The sequence below is a fragment of the Solanum pennellii genome, chromosome 10 (genome assembly GCF_001406875.1).
Source record: "Solanum pennellii chromosome 10, SPENNV200".
In the NCBI taxonomy this organism is placed as follows: domain Eukaryota; kingdom Viridiplantae; phylum Streptophyta; class Magnoliopsida; order Solanales; family Solanaceae; genus Solanum; species Solanum pennellii.
This window is the reverse complement of record NC_028646.1, coordinates 78676435-78696869: the sequence shown is the minus strand read 5'-3', so window position 1 is coordinate 78696869 and position 20435 is coordinate 78676435. Positions and strand designations below refer to the sequence as shown.

The 20435-nt window shown below is 30.8% G+C and overlaps 4 protein-coding genes and 2 non-coding genes across 6 annotated transcripts; 3 read left to right on the top strand and 3 right to left on the bottom strand.

Annotated features, from left to right (window-relative positions):
* Positions 1-464: 464 nt before the first annotated feature.
* On the bottom strand, positions 465-536 carry TRNAG-UCC. Its single transcript has one exon. It is a non-coding gene; the product is annotated as a tRNA-Gly (tRNA).
* Positions 537-2819: 2283 nt separating this feature from the next.
* TRNAG-UCC lies at positions 2820-2891 on the top strand. Its single transcript has one exon. It is a non-coding gene; the product is annotated as a tRNA-Gly (tRNA).
* A 5777-nt stretch (positions 2892-8668) lies between these two features.
* On the top strand, positions 8669-10319 carry LOC107001675 (zinc finger protein 8-like). The gene is made up of 2 exons (XM_015199636.2): positions 8669-9435; positions 10138-10319. The coding sequence occupies exons 1-2, from the start codon at positions 8752-8754 to the stop codon at positions 10171-10173; spliced, it is 720 nt and encodes a 239-aa protein (XP_015055122.2). The 5' UTR covers positions 8669-8751; the 3' UTR covers positions 10174-10319.
* Positions 10320-12806: 2487 nt separating this feature from the next.
* On the top strand, positions 12807-14491 carry LOC107002693 (60S ribosomal protein L21-1-like). Its single transcript, XM_015200833.2, has 2 exons — positions 12807-13124; positions 14011-14491. The coding sequence occupies exons 1-2, from the start codon at positions 12888-12890 to the stop codon at positions 14266-14268; spliced, it is 495 nt and encodes a 164-aa protein (XP_015056319.1). The 5' UTR covers positions 12807-12887; the 3' UTR covers positions 14269-14491.
* A 90-nt stretch (positions 14492-14581) lies between these two features.
* On the bottom strand, positions 14582-17359 carry LOC107002692 (probable protein kinase At2g41970). Its single transcript, XM_015200832.2, has 8 exons — positions 17257-17359; positions 16705-16924; positions 16196-16446; positions 15925-16051; positions 15561-15834; positions 15172-15304; positions 15005-15091; positions 14582-14910 (listed from the first exon to the last, which is right to left on the bottom strand). The coding sequence occupies exons 2-8, from the start codon at positions 16805-16807 to the stop codon at positions 14785-14787; spliced, it is 1101 nt and encodes a 366-aa protein (XP_015056318.1). The 5' UTR covers positions 16808-16924; positions 17257-17359; the 3' UTR covers positions 14582-14784.
* Positions 17360-18189: 830 nt separating this feature from the next.
* LOC107032576 (E3 ubiquitin-protein ligase SINAT2-like) lies at positions 18190-20387 on the bottom strand. The gene is made up of 3 exons (XM_015234177.2): positions 20048-20387; positions 18931-19317; positions 18190-18719 (listed from the first exon to the last, which is right to left on the bottom strand). Exons 1-3 carry the CDS (start codon positions 20246-20248, stop codon positions 18396-18398), a joined length of 912 nt encoding a protein of 303 aa, XP_015089663.1. The 5' UTR covers positions 20249-20387; the 3' UTR covers positions 18190-18395.
* Between the last annotated feature and the right edge of the window lie 48 nt (positions 20388-20435).

Genomic DNA, 20435 nt, shown 5'->3' with positions numbered 1-20435 from the left:
TTAAACTATACCCCTATTATATAATTACTTAGGAATGTTTGCCATTCCATATAATTTTCCCATCAAAATATGTGGTGTCGTGGATGAAATTGTTCCACCTTTAACTAGAGATCTCGAGTTAAAACCCTGGATATGAAAAATTCTTGGAAGGGAGCCCTACGTGAAGAATCCAGATATAGTCAAGCTTCAATGTGAGTATCGGACACTGGAAAAAAAAACATTTCTAGGAAACATGGTTGTTGATTAAGAAATGATCAAGCATGTTATATTTGGTTGCTAAGGCCAACACACTGAGGAAACCAAGATATATGCACGAGGATCGAGGATTATCTGGCTATCGATCAATGGTGGAGCTCTAACGAAATTCAAAATATAAAGAAGAAAACACATATAAAAAAAACAAATAGATTCAACTTATAATATACGTGATCGAGAGCCGAGGACGCCAATAACACTAAAAAAAATGCGTCTGCCGGGAGTCGAACCCGGGTCTATTGCTTGGAAGGCAATTATCCTAACCGTTGGACTACAAACGCTTATTGATAAATTTCTCAACAAATTTTATTTACTTAAATAGTATTTTTGACTTGAAATCACATGGATAATATGATCCTTTAAAAAGTATTAGAATTGCATTTTTGAAGGATCCGACAAGAGTATAATGACATCATTTTTGGATAGTCAGAGCAACACACTCACACTCGTAATCCCAAATGCTTCATAAGCTCAAATGCATCAATACATTTCTGCAAGAGATTGTTTCCACAGCTTAAATCCGTGACCTCCTGATCACATGACAACAACTTTACCAGTTACGTCAATAAATGAACATCAGCTGCTCATTATCTATATTTACTTGCCTATGGATATATGGAGGAAAAGGTTTAACTTATGGCATTGTTTTGCAAAATTCACTAAACGGCTAGGTCCACCGGTTTTTATGTCAATTGCAACAACGTACCTATAAGTTCATCAAATTTCACTATATATTTTTTTCTGAAATATATGTGAGTTTTGGTTGGACATAAGTGAGGGAATTTTGAAGAAAAATGAAAGTTTGGTTTATGTATATTTAAAGGAGACCAAAAGCTTTCTTTTTGCCACCAAAGATTTCTTTCGCATTTAACCAATGGCTAAGATAGTGGCTAACTTTTAGGGTTGATCGGTACGATGTATTAGAAAAAATAATATATTTATGAGTTGTTATGGTATTATGAATTAGAATAATAGGGCATTGTTCTCCACCTGTCGTAACAACAACAAAAGTCCATATCAAAATTTATTATCTTATTTTTTAAACACTAAAACGGAGACTTTTAAGGAATCTACGTCCTGAATTTCGCACGCTCTATGTTTTTTGTCAGCTTTTCTTCTAGTAAAAGATTAGCTTGTACCCTCCTCTAACTCCGTGTCTAAGGATTCCTGGGGTGTGAGTTAAGCATATTATTGATTGCTAATGATATTATTTAATTCTTTGTTTGGTAGGATTTTCAGCTTATGGATAACTAATTCATATCATAGTTATAAATCTTATTCACTTTAGAGTGCATACAACTAATATTCCCTCCGTTTTATATTAGTTGATCATCTTATTAAAAATAGTTGTCGATATTAGTTGATAATAAGCATAAATTAGATTTTTCCTATATTACTCTTACAATTAATTCTTTTTTAAAGTGTTCACATTTATTAATAAAATTCTCCACAAATTTATTAGGGATAGATTAGTAAAATTATCTTCTTATTTATAATTTCTTGATAGGCTTGTAAAGTAAAATATCAACTAATATGAAACCGGAAGTATATAGTGAAACACATTATTCTTTACAAATAGCTCATTACAACTTTTATTAATATATGAATTAGTATGGATAAAGATACCATTGTCCTTAATATATTCCACCAAATAGAAGATAAGAAACAATTACAATATAATTTAACTAGTCTCAGTTTTACTAATCTCAACATAACTAATACATTTTATTCAATATTATTCTTAACCACCTATTCTAAGCGACCCCTTATTTTTGTTCTTAATTATAAAATTATCCACTTGTGTATAACCAAGTCTATAAATATAATGTACAAGAAGAAGGGTGTGACAATGTTGGGCAGAAATATATGCTAAAAACTATCCAAGTGCTTGAGGGTTAAACTAAAATTATATACCAACCTTGAATAAGAAATAATTTAACTATGAAGTATTGTACTTTTTATTTTATTTTATGAATAAACTATAAATATAAACAATGAAAATGCCAACAAGATTAATCTAAGTCGACTTTTAGATTAATTCCACAAAATATATGTCATTTCTCACAAATAATATGTACAAGGTAATTCTGAACAAATGGAGAAAACACTTAGTGAAAATTGAACCTAAAACCTATTAAAAAGAGGTATAATATTTGCGTCAATATTTTTCAAAGTCACTTACTACTCCCTCCGTCTAACAATAGTTATTCACTATACTATTTTGGGATGTTTAACAATACTGTCCATTTTATGAAATCAATGGATCATTTTACACTTACTTATAATTTACCCTTATCAATAATTATTGTAATTTCTCTATTGGATTTTTCAAGACATTATATTTGTATATTCAAAGGATATAGAAAAATTATTCTTCTATTTATAATTTCTTAAGAACTGTGTGAATCAATAGTGGAAAAATATTTTTAGACAGAGTAAGCATGAATTTTTTCTGTCTTAAAACCATTATTCTTTTAAGGAAGATTATTATGTGTGTTAGAAAAGTTCTTCTTTTTTTAAACAAAAATGAGATATTATTGATATGTTGAATTCACCATCAACAAGCGTTTGTAGTCCAACGGTTAGGATAATTGCCTTCCAAGCAACAGACCCGGGTTCGACTCCCGGCAGACGCATTGTTCTTTTTATATGCCATTTACATCCCGAAAAACTATATACTCCCTCGGTCTCATTTTATGTGATACTTTTTGAATTTCGAGATTCAAACAACTCTATCTTTATTACCTTTTTATGCCATTTTTTCCTTAAAGAATGTCGTTACGACTTACGTCCCGAAAAACAATATACTCCCTTTGTCCCATTTTATGTGGAACTTTTCAGATTTTGAGATTCAACAAGTCTATCTTTGATCATAATCTTTTCATAGATCTTTTAAATATCAAACAATATACTCCCTCCAGCCTATTTTGTGTGGCGCTTTTTAAATTTAGAGATTCAAACAAGTCTGTCTTCAATCATAAGTTTTCATCAACTTTATAAACTTTTTAAATTATCTATTATTGTGACTTATAATAATTTTTCCATAATTTATAAATATATAAATTTTATTCTAAAAAATTAAAAATTTCATATTTAATTTTCAATCAAACATATGTTGACTATCGAAAAATTACTTTTAGTGATTCTTTTCCTACTTTAATTTTTTTTTTTTGTGTGTGTGTTGGAGACATTAATTGCAACAAGATCAATGATTAGTCTCCTTGGAATATATGATTAGCAAATTATACAACTAATGGAGTACACTTTCATGTTTATGGCAAATATTCTCACCTCATAATCTATATGCTACTCATACACAACAAATTAACGGTAAATATATTATTATTATTATTATTGTTATTATTGTTGGTTTGCAATGAACCTCTTGTGGACCTGATTGGGGGCCTAAAGCGAAATTTTAATTTGACGTCTAAAATATAAATAAATTTTACATACATATTTATTTAAAATTTATTTTTCTTACATTATTTAGATAAAAATTATTAGTATTTTAATATTATTTTTTCAGTTATTAGTTTTAGGTAAGATTTTATCAACTCAACATTGAAAAAAAATCTTTACGTGAAGCAATTATTATATGAATTGTTAACATAATTCTATAAGTAATAAATTGGTAAATATTAAATAAAGATAAAAGTTAGAACCATATAATTTGATACAATAAGCTGATGACTTTTTATACCCCATTTTAATATGCTTGTAGTAATGCTTGAAACTAAATTTTAAAAAGATTTATAATTCACTTTGTTCAGCACTTTTCACTATTAGTTCTTACTTCTAATAAAATACAAAAAATATTAAAGTGGATAAAATAATATATATTTTAAAAATTATACTTTTATTATAAATAATCATTTTTTTATATAAAAATTTTAAATTGATAGAAGTTTTGCAATGGAAAGGTGTGAATAGTTCTATATATAAATAGTCCTAACTTTTGTGACATAACATGAGTCTTTATGTTATACAATAATTATCCTTAACATTTAATAATGAAACTACAATCCAAGGACCCCTTAGCCTACTTATGATGATTATGAACTAGGATAAAGACACCTTAACCACCATTGAACATTTGAAAAAAAAAATAAAATATAAATAGCAATGAATAAAAAATTCTCATACATTAAAAACAAAAAACAAAAAACAAAGTGTACTACTCCTAACTCCTCCGATCGTCATGTTTCGCCTATTGAAAGTTAATTTAGATTTAATTTATTTAATATTTTTAGAATTTAAATTCTCAAAATTTAAACTATGATACTATAAATTAATTCTTCTTATATCTATATGATTTAATATTATATCTTAATAAAATATTTATAGAGTTTATCTATTGAAAAAATGAAATATGACTAGTATATATTATACCGAATAGGGCCTAAAATACCCTTAAAGTATTGAAAATGGTATAAAATTACCCTTCATCCACCTATTGGCTCTAAAATGCCCTTTTCATCTACCTATTGACTTCAAAATACCCTTGTCATCTACCTTTGGGTTCAAAATTGACCACTTTTTTAATTGTTTCAAAATTAAACGCTTTAAATATTTTTTTAAATACTTGGCGTTCAACTATTGATTATAATTTTAATTTATTAATATAATTTATAACCCAACCCACTACCCACTCATTACTAACTAAACCTCACCCAATTAATAATCTAATTATAATATCAAATCGTCATAAGCACTACTAAAACACGATGAAATTATAGATTCCTGAAAATGACATCCAAAATTATTCGAGTCCGAGTCGAAGCCCCAATTAAATTTAGGTTGAGCCACTTATTTAGGAGGGCACTTTCTTTCAAAATTGATTAGAAATTTATGATTAAAGGTAAAGAAGTAATACATCCCGAATTAATTCATGCATTTTTTTAAAATATAATTTTATAAATATTTATGATTTGTTTTGAAACCTTTAATATATTATTTTGAAAAAAAGTTACCTATGAAGTAACATCACATAATTGAGACGTAAGAATAATTAATATGAACATAGTCAGACTTTTAAGTTTATCGGTGATTTTTACTTAGACACTTGAATATATGATAATTTACTTCTATAGATATTTTCGCCTCAAATTTTTAAAACACTCAGTTGGCAGTAGCTTGCATTAATAATGTGACGGGTTTATTAATTTAGAGGGGTTTAATTAGTAATGGGTGGGTAGTGGATTGATTTATAAATTATACTAATAAGTTTAAATTATAACAAATAGTTGAGCGCCACGTATTTAAAAAAATATTTAAACAGTTTAAATATAAAACCGTTAAATAAGTGGTCAATTTTGAACCAAAAGGTGGATGACAAGGGTATTTTGGACCAAATAGGTGGGTGAGAAGGGTATTTTGAAGCAAATAGGTGAATGAAGGGTAATTTTATACAATTTTCAATACTTTGAGAATATTTTAGACGCTTTTTCGTATATTATATTGAAAAGCAAGGGAGCACAAGTGAAGACTAAATTAAAAGATTGTACTTTTTGTAACCAAACTTTGTTGTCTTATTTATAGTTTTGGCTTCAATCATATTGTACTTTTGTCACCATCTTTATGAACCCTCCAAATTCATTTTATTAAGGGGACCTCCAACCTTATTATAAAGAACAAGTCAAGAGTTCAATATGTGGAGGAAGTGAATTGTAAAAAAAAAAAAGATATATAAAAAATCAATAATAATATTAATGGATTCAAATTATAGTAAAACATAATAATATATTATTAATGATATAATTTAATATTTGAGATTTTTTTTTTCTCTTATGATGGTGATTGACTTATATACCAATATATTACATTTAAGGTCGAACTCATAAACAGATCCCTAAATTTATTGAGTTTTTTCCTCAGGTACCTAAACTATGTCATTTTCCTATTGAATTATTGAACCACACATAATTTATTCCTTTTAGCACTGTTGATTGATTTTGATAAGTTTTTCTATTGTAAATGTCTTCAATTGTGTTCGTATTGTAATGATTTTGATTGAAGGAGTGAAGACAAACTGTGTGAATCTCATTTCTTTTCTAATGTGTTCAAATAGCTTGAAGTAAAACACAATTATCCTCGAATATTTTCACTAACAATTAGACTAATGAGTTTTGGACAACATGCGTATCCTCTATCAATACCCCTCACAAAAATCTGATTCCACATCAATCACGGTGTTTGTTTAAAAGGAACAAATTATGGATGGTTCAATGATTCAATAGAAAAATAGCATAGTTGAGGTACTTGAGGAAAAAAACCCAACAAGTTTAGTGATCTGTTTATGTATTTGACCTACATTTAATATTTAGATACTATTTGATTGTTAAGACAAAAAAAAAAGTTGAATTTTTTGTTTTATGCTCCTATAAGTTAAAAGAAAATCATTTAATTTTAAGATCTCAAAATATATATTCAAGTTCACAAGAGCTAGACCATTTTTAATCGAGAAACCTTTTAACGTATATATATTTTCGCGATCTATTCCATATATTTACTTTAAGATATTCACTTAATATGTATATGATATAAAATTTTGAATCGAACTTTGATGTTATTGATTAATTGTTTTTATAAAAGTCAATATTTTGAGCTAGAAATTTTGTACATATATATATTCAGAAGTGGGGGACGGAAAAATAAATTAAATTTATCATCTACCATATGTTTATATATAGTCTCTTAAGTCAACATCTAATATTAAAATCAAAGAAAAAAGAGGACCACTTTAGCAGTGACATGAAGTGAAATTAATTAAATGGGGGAACATATAATTCATGTGATCGTCCTTTAACTTGCAACTACCATAAGATTTTTACTATATATATATATACCAAATGCTTTTATTAGATAACGATATTTAACATCAAACTGTATATATCATAAAATTCTCAAGAGTTTTCAAAGTTTGATCTTTTTTAGATTGTAATAATTCCTAGTAATGCTTTTCTTATATATATATATATATAATATGTTTGGATATTGATAATTTTGATTCGTTAATTTTGTAAATGCGATCATACGAGATCATTTCCTTGTTGTTCGATCGCCTATATATTATTAAGATGGGATAATATATAGCATGTTGCATTTTTCTTGCGTGGGAAATTATCATATAGTCTATATAATCTTGTTTTTTTTTTAAATATTATTATTTATGGGACCATGCATTTTGGTGAAAAGAACACAAGAAAGTAGACAATAGTAGTAAAGAAGCATCACCAACTATAAGTACATGGTCCTGGCTATACATATAGATTATAGACCCACACAAGAAAAATATATATATATATGCAGGTTGCATAATTAATTCAACCCAAAGTTTGGTCCCAAGAAATTATTAAATTATTTGAAATGAAAAAAAAAATACTTAAATTTATTCTTAAATATCAATGTGTGAACAATAAATTAGAAATAGACCTAATTAGATGAGTACTTGATTAACGTAACTAGTCAATTATGTAAATATTAGCTCATGAGATTGAAAATTGATTAAGACAATATAAAGTGTCACATGGAGGATTGAATATCGAGAAAATGGAATTAAATAAATGTATAAAAATTACTATAACCTATAGTAATTAAGAGTGCACCTTTGTGGGTTTTGTGATCATAGTCATGATGTTAACATTACTTAACATAATGAATTAGAATAATTTCGATTGAAATTATCGATAAAAAAATATCCGATATATATACGAATCCACTTGTCACTAGCTTTTTAATAGGAAACCCTAACATCAATAAATAACAATTGTATAGAATAAGATTTCCACAAGATATGTGATTGGCATATTGTCTGGTTACCATGAATATACAAATTAATGTATTGAAAAGTCAGTTCCCAAATTAATACATCTGACTACTTCCTTCATATATCAGTCCCACCCCCAAAAATATACACTAACATATAATATATACACCTAACACACAAATAAATATGTCATTTAACAGTGTATAACTAGACTCTTCAACATGTATAAAGTTGAACAATTACAAACAGAGGCCGGAGCTAGGCGGATGTTGGTGGGTTCGGACGAATCAGTATCTTTTTCATAGATTCTGTATTTGTACTAGAAATTTAAATAAATATATATGTATATTAACTCGTGAACTCCTAACAAAATTGACTGATAGTTTAGTTGTAAGAAAGGGGTTGTGAAAATGTCTTCCACGGTAGAGTTGCGGATTCGAATCCCACTATCAACAAAAAGTTTAACGAAATTTACAATCCCCAAACTCCGCCCTGCGAGCACGACATAATACACGTTGGACGCATGTGTCTACTCATGTTTAACTTTATACAGATTTAAATATCTCATTGTACATGCATATTAGAGTTAAGGTCATAGATATCAGCTGAAGTTAAGTTATCTATATATTACATACTTCTCTAGTTGTGCTTCAACTTTATATATTCTCTCTTCTAAACCCTTTTTTCTTTATCCTTTCTCTCTCAATATACTATATCTTCTTTTACACATGGAGAAAACCAAAGATAAAGAAACTCAAGATTTCATGAATGTTGAATCTTTTTCTCAACTTCCTTTCATGAGACCAACGAAAGAAAAAGCCGCGATTAGGCTTTTTGGTAAAGAATTACTAGGTACTACTATTCGTCATGAAGATCAATCAATTGAGATTCATGATAGTGTTGGAGATACTACAGAAATCAACAATAACAACAGAAAATTTGAATGTCAATATTGTTGTAGGAACTTCCCAACATCACAAGCCTTAGGAGGACATCAAAACGCACATAAAAGAGAACGTCAACATGCTAAGAGAGCTCAATATGCAAAATATCAGTACAACGCTTATTTTAATTCAGCGTTGTACAATACTAGTAGTACAAGTAGTACTACTAGTGGTGGTTTTTATGTGAATAATAACGGCCATAGCCATTGTTATTCACAACAAATTAATCGCGATATAAATCAAAATCATCGTTCATTGTCAGCGTTATGGAGAGTACCTCATGTTCATCATAGTAGTATTAGTAGTAGTAGTAGTAATTCTTATTCTCCTAATAATGTTTCTAATTTTGTTAGGCCAATAGTTTATAATAATGTTAATGGAGATTTGAAGAAGATTAACACAAAGAGTAGCTCAATTTCTTTAACAAGATTTGGGTATGAATTGAAGGAAGGAGTACATCAAGATCATGTAAGTTTAGATCTACACTTGTAAAGAGTACAATCCAAGCTATAGTATCGATTCTGTTTCAATTTGTTTGTCTTACTTTTTTTCATTTTAGTCTGTTTCAATTTGTTCATCTTATTTATTTATTTATTTTTGGACCTCTTTAATCTAGATTAAAGGCGTTTTGATACATTATATTATACGTATCTTAGTTTAAGATTATAATAAGATTTCATTATCTTATTTTAGTTTCTTAAACTTCATATTGTTAAATTAAACTAAGATTATATTATAAGTATCTTAACTTGTTCTTAAATTTCTTTTTTAGCACTTCAGCATAACCTTGTTTCGTTTTAATCTTTTTTAACTCGACTTCTAATTTACCATTTTAAGTAAAAATATTTATGATAAGTACTAGGTATCCATGGATCAGTTTGTACATTGCAATTACTATTTGTTAATTATCTTCAATCAATTAATAGAGTGGAATTCCACCATTAAAGTTTTGGAATAATTCATTTGGGATATATACACTTAATTTTTAGTTAAAATCTCTATAAGATGTGAATTCAAATTCAATCGTTTTCAATATGATATCAAATATCGAAGAAAAAAAAAATTCTTGCTAGCATAAAAGAATTATGTCTATAGAAATTCACATAAATTTTAAGCCATATATCTATCCCAAGTCTCTCTCAGCTTCTATTGTCCTTGTTTTGTATACAGGGTGGATCCAATGTTATGGTATTGAGGTTTATTTGAACACAATACAGTTGACGTTGGAGTTGAGTATGTAGTGTGAACTCATGACTATAAAAATATAAAACTATTCCCTTTTGTGATGTCTCGATTTATGTAATGTGCTTTTTTATTTAGTTTGTCTTAAAATGAATATTCTATTTCTATATTTAAAAATAGTTCAATTTTAAAGTTCTTACTTGTCTTTGATAAGATAATTTACGTTGGAGTTGAGTATGTAGTGTGAACTCATGACTTTAAAAATATAAAACTATTCCCTTTCGCGATGTCTCGATTTATGTAATGTGTTTTTTTCTTTAGTTTATCTTAAAATGAATATTCTATTTCTATATTTAAAAATAGTTCAATTTTAAAGTTCTTACTTATCTTCGATAAGATAATTTATAGTAACACAAATACTTCAAATTCGATAAGTATTGGTTAATCGTCTAATATTTCATTGTAGTTCTATGATTCAGATCAATGTTCACTTTCGATTTAATTTGTATTTGATCTCATTGAATTCCCTTATTCAAAGTTAAGACTGAATCCTTAGTCCTCGTAGATTATAGGTGAACACTCATTGTTTACAATATGAATTATATATCATGGTGTCTAATCTTGTTCGGTCTCCATACTTTTCCACCTCAACATCAGGTTGTTGTTTTTTTCAAAGTACTTCGAATTAGTCAAACAATATCACATGAATCGAAATGAAGAATATACTCTACATGAAGGGGAATGTTTTCCCCTTCCTCATAGAGAACTTTTAGAATATAATATATATAATTTTGTGTCCTTCAACTCATGTAGGCAATAGTCCTAAGAAATTGTTTGCTACTCTATATTAGGAGAGAAATGGAACACCACTTTAGTTCTGCATTTTTCATAAGAGGTATGAAAAGGGCAACAACAAGGAAAAAGCATAATTGGTTGAGATTTAGGACAACCTAGCTAGAGCATTGATGAAAGTGAACTCATTTGAAGACATTGTACCTACATATTCTTATTCTTTTTAGTTTCTGGTGTTCAATATTTATATTGAAATCTGATTAAATTATCTGAGTTCATCATTTCTGGAGGTGATGCCTCCGATAAGTTTTTTTTTTCTCAAAAGCTCGATCGAATCCGAAATATATAATTAAAGATGAAGAAATCTGAATCACTCTACCACAACCCGGTAAATTGTACCTACATGTTGCTTTCAAGTTTCAATACAATCAATGCATGTACATCAAATAATTGATGACACCTCTCTCATGCTTTGGACCAGCTCTTTTTGTCTTCCATTACATTTTTATCAAATCTCAAATTTTCAATTTTCTTTCTATTGAGCTATAGATAATGTAAAAATATTTTATGTTACACCATATTGAAAATAAATTTTGGGTATATTAAACATTGAAGTTCAATCTATAATTACCATAACCACCACAACTATCCAATGGGTCCACTAGTAAATGCAACATGTTAGGACATTGAAAATTGAAATATACATATAAGGACATAGATCTATATAGACAAGATGATTAAAAGGGAACAAATGAACAAATAACTTGAATTTTGAATTTAGGACCACACACTACACCATAGAACAAAAAATTTAAATGTATAGAGACATGAGTTTTAAACATTATTCTTTTTAGTAAATGATCTTCTTTTCTTTTGAGATTTTTTTCTCAACCTCAGACTAGTCAATCGATGAATCAAATATTGATTAATACGTAATCGGTCGAATACTATTTGAAAACAACTCTTCTGCTCCGAAATGGACTGTTCCAAATAACTTATAGATCTTTTAGATCATATTAGTTCAATGTTTGTTTGTAATGCTCAATAATACATGATTAAATAAATATTAGACTCAAGTCTAACAGTTTTTGAAAAAAATAGTTTCTCTAGAGCTATATTTGCACTACTTATAAAAATAAAGCAACAATCTAAATGGCCCTTCCCACAAATGCCCCATTCAAATTTGTCGTATTTTCATATCATAATATCTCATAAGTTATGTCTTAAAAGGTAAAATGCCCTTGACAACCAAAATAATAAACAACTCTTTCGCGACGTAAGTACTTTATATGCTCATATCATAATATTCCACAAATTATTTTGTGAAAGACACAACAAGTTATGTCTTTATTCAAGATACATTATAGGGCAAAAGATAGAAATCACATACTTTTAAGATAAAATTATTATTTGTCCCTTATAAGTTTATAATTACAAAAATTCCTCAAACTGATACAATAATATAAGCGTTGATACATTAATCTGATGCGCGAGATACATTAATCATTAAGTAAGATACATTATATTTTATACATGATACACTAATCTGATGTACGAGATACATTAATCTGATGCGCTGATACATTAATGCGATGCGCGAAAATGAGGGATTTTGGGGATTTGTAAAACCAATAGGGGATAATGATAATAAGAGAACTTAAATGTGGGATTTTTGTTTTTTTTCCTATATTAGGATTATATCCAAGTGGACTCGTATTAATGTGAGATATCGGGCTGAAAGTTCTAAGGGCAACCCATTCACAGAGATGAAGCCCAATTAGTGAAAGAGTAATTGGGCTAAACTACTAAAGCCCATATATAATCCGGCCCAACTCATCAAAAGCCCTATATACATTCATCTCTTCATTTTGATTTTTAGGGTTTCAGTCGCTTCCTTCCCGCACACACAGTCACACACTGCACACACCGGAGAAAGGCGGAGGAAAATGCCGGCCGGCCATGGATTGAGGTCTCGTACGAGAGATTCATTCTCTCGTGCATTTAGAAAGAAAGGTACAATTCACCTTTCAACCTACCTGAGAATCTTCAAAATCGGTGATTATGTTGATATCAAAGTGAACGGTGCAATTCACAAGGGAATGCCGCACAAATTCTATCATGGCCGTACCGGACGTGTCTGGAACGTCACCAAACGCGCCGTCGGTGTCGAAGTTAACAAGCAGGTCATCTCTCTCTTTTCACATACCTGATTATTTTTAGCTGCGTTTATATAAAATTGAACGAATCAATCAATGCATTTGCTCTTCAATTGTTGATTTGTAGCTTAAATTAGCCATCCGTTCGTATCAATTTGTGTTAAACTATCATGATCTCAAACAGATTTGAAGTAACAGTATTTTTGGGAACAATGTTCAATTATATTGGTAACTCAATTGAGTTACAAGCTAAGCTGATGACAGAAATAACAGTAGAAGATAATTATAGAATTGGCAAATTCATATGAATGAATTGAACTTCAGCTATTAAGAGCTTTCAGAGCCTTGAAGTGAAAAGCATTTTAATTTCCAAGTAAAATCCATGAATGGAGCTGTGTAGTAATGCACACTAACAGAAAGCCTCGAGCTTTGTTTATCGAATGTTTACATGGATATCAAATGCTGAATTGCATTTACAGTGGTGAATATAAGGTTTTCTGATTCGTTAATATTTAAGAAATCTCATTTTATTTTGTAAGTATCCACAAAGCCAGAGTGAAATTTTTTTTAAAATGGAATAGTAAAATGTGAAGCTTATGAACTCATAGAGCAAAAGGTTATCAATGTTATGTATCAAATTGTCGAGATATATAGGTTATAATTATGTTTCGAGACATGAAAGCTTCGTAGTTTCTACTTAACTGGAGCTTTTCTGTATATAACCGAGTCATTGGAAGACCTGCAGATGTTTTTTTGTTGAAATGATGAATTTTCATCATGTCTTTTCTGTTACGTAGTTTCGAGTATATCTTTATGTAGAAGTCTAATGGATTGTGAGTTGAATTGGATATTTGTTATTTGGTCCTCTAACACTAATTCGTCTAACGGTTTTCTTTCTTGTTCTGGATCTCAGGTTCGTGATCGTATCCTAAGGAAGAGGATCCACGTTAGGATTGAACATGTTCAAGCTTCCCGATGCACCGAAGAAGTCAGAGAAAGGATCAAGAAGAATGACCAGATTAAGGCTGAGGCCAAGGCCAGAGGAGAGATTGTCAGCACAAAAAGACAACCCGCAGGACCCAAACCAGGATTCATGGTTGAAGGCGCTACGTTGGAGACAGTTACCCCCATACCATATGATGTGGTTAACGATTTGAAGGGAGGCTATTGATTTTACTCTGTTTATGAGCTGGTGATCGTTTACGATCTTCTATGAAATTGAAAGACAAGATTAGTTTTTTTTTCTGGTGTCACTTCAGACTCCGCATTTTATTTATAAATTTTTGTTTACAATATGAATTGAAGCGTTCGTTGAACTTGTTGCTCTTGATGCAAGTGCAGAAGTATCTATAAGTAGTTTATTCTGTGCATTAATCCATAGAGTTTCCAGTTGAGCTATTATGTTTCCTGTTATTATTTCATAACTTATAGAATGAAATTTCGTCGATCGACTTACATTTGTGTTAAATACATTGCTCTCAACATGTAAACTTCCAACATGTAAAATCATTGGTATTCATAGCCACATATCACAAATAATCCAGTATTGGAGTAAGTTTATACAACAAAAAACTCATGCAATTCTTCCATCTGTTGAAGCAGATTTGATTCAGAGTGCATAACCTTAGTGCTTCTTTTACAATTTAAGTGGCCTGGTTGATACTCCAAAGTATAATTTTTGTATTGCTTATGTATTAGACTCAGGTCCTGCTGGTTTTGCAGTGAGAAGTGGTTGCAGTGCCTTGACGACTATCGTCATATTTGGTCGAAAATCTGCCTCATATTGTACACACAGTGCTGCAACAGCTGCCATCTGAGAGGAAAATATACAGTTAAGAGTTACATTGTCAGTATAAATAAGTTAAATCTATTTACAAAATACTACTAGCAAAGATGAGTAAGAAAACCTTAGCAATTGCTTTTGCTGGATAGTCATTGTTTAGCTTTGGATCGACACATTGCTTCACTTTGTCTTCACTCAATCTTGGAGTTGCCTGCAGAAAATTCGAGTATGAATCAGCTGACAGATGGTATAGATAGGTTCGATGACAAAGAGGTAAAGGTAAGAACCTACCCAGGTGACAAGACTCTGTTGTCCTTTGGGCATTGTATGATCTACTGGCTTTCTTCCCGTCAGGAGTTCCAAAAGAACGACTCCAAAACTATAGACATCGCTTTTCTGTGTTATCTGTCCTGTCATTGCATACCTGCACAATAGTATGATCTTTATATTAGTTATATCTACTTCTTGTAGCAAGTGTTTTATATTGTTATCATGGTTCTTGTCAGTACTAAATATCCTTTTTGTGTATGTCTAGTATATCTAATGGAAACAGCCTTTCTACTTCTGAGGTACGTGTAAGGTATATTACACTCTACCCTCGATCCCCAGAACTCACATTGTCGGAGTATACTGGATATGTTGTTGTTGTTAATGCAAACTCAGAATGCAGCAGGACTTACTCTGGAGCATGATAGCCAAATGTCCCCAAAACTCTAGTGGAATGAAGACGAGCTGCTGTATCGGAAGTCTGGTTTGTCAAGTTGAAATCAGCAACCTTAGCTGTAAAATCATCAAAGAGAAGTACATTGCTGGATCTGACATCGCGATGAACAATAGCTGGCTGAATTTTTTCATGCAAGTATTCGAGGCCTTTTGCTGCACCAAAAGCAACTTTAACTCTCTGATTCCAGGTAAGAACTGGACCAGGCTCCGCGCCTTGGACACCTTTTCTACCTACAACAAAAACATCCAACATTCAACTAAATTGCCTCAACAAATCATGCATTCAGGATTATTTTTCTTAACGGATACGATTTCACATACCATGTAATACATCATGTAGAGATCCCATAGCTGCAAATTCATATATCAAGATTCTATTGTTTGCTTCTAAACAATACCCCATAAGATTCACAAAATGCTCATGCTTAAGCCTTGAAACCATTGATAACTGCAACAGTCGAAGAAAAAACAATCAGATTTCAGGTATACTGAACATCCTTCCTCGGAAAATTTTACTGTATATGTTACTTTTTACACATATACATCAAACTTTGGACATCTCTTATTGAAATTTCTTGCTTCGTCACTTCACCTGTGCTGTAAAGTCGGAATCTGGTTCTGGTGAAGAACTAGTATCCAACTTTTTGATTGCTGCTTCCTGTCCATTGCTTAATTTAGCAAAAAATACGCGTCCATATGATCCCTCTCCGATCAAAGCCTTCTGACCAAAGTTTCCGGTCAGTTTATTTAGCTCGTCCAAGGGTAAAACCGGTATTTCGATTGGTAAAACTTTCTGTGGAGTTCCATTTCTTGTACCACCCCTTGGCTCTGCTCTATCACTAGCTACAATACCAAAAAAATGAACTTAATCCATCATATTCTTATAGTCAGACAAATGTATAATATATGTATACATAGTGTATATAATCTCGTTTGTAAATGTTTTTGACTGAGTGGACAAATGTGTAACTTCCCCTAACAACAACCTAATGCTCTAACTTTCTAAAAAAGCAAGTAATATATAAGACGCGTGCCTTTTTGTATGTATTGATTGGTGTAAACATCGAGTACAGATAAAAAATATTTCGAGTAAAAACGTACCACCACCAGCGTAGGGATTTCCAGCTCTAGGAGGGACTGTATTTTGGTTAGACGGCGGACCGCCGCTGTAAACGTCTTCTTCTCTACCTCCACAGCAAGACATTTTTTTTGTTCAATTATGGAAGGTTCAATACCTCTTCCAAAAATGTTGGTTTTATATATCAATCCATATAAATTTCAACAATGAAATTGAATTTTATATGATGCACAAAAGAATTTCCTAGGAAAAAAAATTAGAAAATATTAATTAAAACACTTTCAACAACAAAAAAAAAATAAAAAAAATTGAAACAATACACAACTATTTTGTCTATCATGAAAATGAGGACAATATCATATAGATACCTATCCACCAATTCATCATTAGTGGCGTAGTCAGAAATTTAAATAACGACATTCAATTAGCAATAAAAAATCATTTTTCCCTATTTATATAGTTTTAAACGAAGAATTGAAACCTCTTGCATCCATTTGTCTCCGCTGTTACTGACATAATTACAACTCGATGAAACACGATATTTTATATAGATAAATATGAGAGATGTTACATACCAAAAATCTTAGGGAAAAGAAGAGCAATTAATCATATGGAAGAATTAAGAGATTTGTTTCATTGCTGCATTTCTCTTTTCTTTTTCTTTTTTTGGTTTTTGTAATTTTGATAATTTTCTTTTCTTTTTCTTTGTGTTAATGGAAAAAAAATATTAATTTTCTATGTTTAAAACGGGAAAGTCGCATGAAGTCTTTAAACCATTAAAACCAACACATTTTTACGTATTAATAAAATAATTATAGTACGTGATTCCCTTCTCTTTGCACGTCCTATATTTTCAATTATTATCATGCACTTTCTTTAATCGGTATAATTTCATAGGTAGAATCGTATGCAGAGATTTTATCCTTGTGTTCAACTATATCAAATATCTGAATCGTTAAATCTCTTTATAACAACGTCGTTTGTACAAATATACCTGGTTGCTATCACAAAATGCTATTGTATAAAACATATACTCCATTCGTCCACTTTTAATTGTTGTGGTTTTTATTTTTAGAGTCAAACTATAAAAACGTCGACAAACATTTTATGATGTATTTTATCATATTGATATGCAAAAAACTGCAATTTATAGCATTTTCATTGACTTTTACAAAACGCAACATGAAAAATAAAAGTGGACAGAGAGAGTAATATAATATAACATGAAAAATAAGTTCCAACAAAATGATCGTTTTAGTAAAAAATATTGTTAGAAAGGATTATTGTTATAATGAGGTCTGACTAGTTACAATCGAGGTTCATAGTTTTTGTTGAGTTATCGGGGGTGGGGAAAGGGAAAGGACTAAATTGACCCTTTCTCCGGATTGGAAAAAGGGCTATGCTTATTTTCCAGATACTGTCATTGCTTATTGACCATTTCTTTTATAAAGAGAACTTTGCTGAAAAATTCAACTTTTTAGACAGAAATGAAAGGTTAGAATGACATATTTTTTCCAAATGAATAAATCAAAACTTTATTTCATTCAAATTAGTACTAGTATCTTTTTACATCATTCAAATTAGAGTACTATGACTTCCAACTTACAATGTTTTGGTTTGTGTTTGGTACAGGGGAAAAGGTGTTTTCTCCCGTACCATACATAACCGTTCTCTTCATAAGTGATCTTCTGAAGAGTCGACACTATACAATAGCTTAGGCACTTTCTTTCCATATACGACCTATGACCTTCAACGTAAGCTCTTCTCCGTTCCCACCTGAGAAGAAAAATGCTAAGCTTCTCGGAATAATTAGTCCATCTTGACAATCGCGGACTTTACTATGACTGTCTCGTATACTCCTAGGAACACCTTGCCATGTTAACTTACGGCCATAACCACCAACTTGTAGACTATAGTTGAACATTTTGGCCTCGTTGTCCTCTCCCATGAATCGTAGAAATGCTATGTATACCGGTGTCATACCTAGTGAAAACGCCTCAAAATGTAAGACAAATTGTCTTCCAAAACAGTCGAAAACCTGCATTTGATTGAAACATGTTAAGTGTACAATCACAGAACCATAACATAAGATATGTGAATCCGTCTATCCAACAGATTTCAAAAAGTTCATTTTCGAGTTACTTAGGCAACAACTATGAGATGAATCCGAGGAACCATTGAGCCTTCTTTAGGCCAGAAAATACTCTGTTTGAGCATAATTATAGCTGTTAAAAGTAGCAAAAACTTACTGTTAGCATCCATATTGCATTGTCAACTTGTTGTGCATTTGATTTAACATATCGATGATTGAACGTGCAACCATTATGCATATCAACTTTGTGATCCTCCTTGAGATGCAACATGAGTGTTGGAATGTCCCCTTTTATCGAGCATTCTGATCCCGCGTAAGGACAGTGGTAAGGCCTAAATTTGCAATGTCTTTCGTGTTTGAGCTTTCGATAGTAAGGTAATATTTTGTGACAGCCAAGATTTTGATGTCTGCAGGGCAATTCAAGTGACTCTGCTACTTTCTCTAAGGCTAAACACCTTATGTTTCCAAGTTCAACTTTGCAAGTTGGACAGAAATTTGTTGCTTCAATTTTGCAGTTTGAGCATAGTGTATGACCATTTGGACACTACAAAGATTGTGAGATGAAAAGAATCAATATAAAGAATGAAATTTTGGTTATATTTTTCTCTCTGTCAAAGTATTGCGGGTAGAGTCACTCGATATATGTGCTAGTGGGAGATAACAATTATATTAGTACTTGGTGGAAAAATAGTCGAGGTGTACACAATAACGCGATCCACAAACTGACATGTGAAACTCACTCTTTACTTGAGAATAGAGAGGGGAAACATAGCATGTCACAAGAGTGAGATGAGGTTTGGAACCCGAACGCCAGAGGGACGCCTAGCGAGCCGGGCTTTTAGTGATGAGGCCTTGAAATTTTGAATTACCAAACCCTACAACTGATGAGAAGGTCCTGAGTAAAGGGTAGTGTATATGTTGTCCCTAATTTCCAAAGGTACCTATAAGAAAATTACACTATAACGAATTTATTGTCAGTTATGTTGTTCAGACTCTTCAAATTAAAACATATTGCCGCACCTATGTCTGATCCTTTAAAAGACAATATTTTCGAAAAGTACAAGCAACATAGTTAATTAGTTACTTCATATGTAAACTAACAACAACAATAGGATTCTTCTCATCTGTCCTAATCTTGGTGAACAGAGTTACCTGGTACTTATTGCTGATAGGAAGTGACAAGTATCGTATGAAATTAGACGAGATACACGAAAGCTGGTCAAAACACCACGATGATTAATAAGAAAAAAAACAATAGAAGAAGTAGTAATTACCTGGTAAAATGGAGGATACATGAACCTTCTACAAATTGGACACTCAAGCAACTCATGGATTGAACACTTTTGAAACTTTTCACCAATACATGTAATACTTTTCTCTAGCTCATCATGTATATTTGTTGTATCAAATCTTGAAACTTTTTGCCATGATTCTACAAGTTCTTTGCAACTACTAACACCACCACCAGGAGCCATACTTTGTAAAAAAAATTTTTTAGATAATATTACTTTAACTTAACACAAATTAAATAACCAAAGATTAAATACTTATAAATCCAAGTCTATGGTAGAAAAAACTTGAAAGACTAGAAAATCAAAAAGAGGAAACAACGTTAATAATACGCTAAGAAAGACCATATATACTTGTGGAAGTCCAGATGCT

Coding starts and splice junctions, on each gene's coding strand:
- LOC107001675 (XM_015199636.2), top strand. CDS start 8,752: ATGGAGAAAACCAAAGATAAAGAAACTCAAGATTTCATGAATGTTGAA. Junction 9,436..10,137: donor AAGGAGTACATCAAGATCAT/GTAAGTTTAGAT, acceptor TTTTGTATACAG/GGTGGATCCAATGTTATGGT.
- LOC107002692 (XM_015200832.2), bottom strand. CDS start 16,807: ATGTCTTGCTGTGGAGGTAGAGAAGAAGACGTTTACAGCGGCGGTCCG. Junction 15,835..15,924: donor TCTACATGATGTATTACATG/GTATGTGAAATC, acceptor TTTTTGTTGTAG/GTAGAAAAGGTGTCCAAGGC. Junction 15,305..15,560: donor TTTGGCTATCATGCTCCAGA/GTAAGTCCTGCT, acceptor ACTATTGTGCAG/GTATGCAATGACAGGACAGA.
- LOC107032576 (XM_015234177.2), bottom strand. CDS start 20,248: ATGGCTCCTGGTGGTGGTGTTAGTAGTTGCAAAGAACTTGTAGAATCA. Junction 19,318..20,047: donor TGTATCCTCCATTTTACCAG/GTAATTACTACT, acceptor CAATCTTTGTAG/TGTCCAAATGGTCATACACT. Junction 18,720..18,930: donor ATGCAATATGGATGCTAACA/GTAAGTTTTTGC, acceptor AATCAAATGCAG/GTTTTCGACTGTTTTGGAAG.
- LOC107002693 (XM_015200833.2), top strand. CDS start 12,888: ATGCCGGCCGGCCATGGATTGAGGTCTCGTACGAGAGATTCATTCTCT. Junction 13,125..14,010: donor GTGTCGAAGTTAACAAGCAG/GTCATCTCTCTC, acceptor TCTGGATCTCAG/GTTCGTGATCGTATCCTAAG.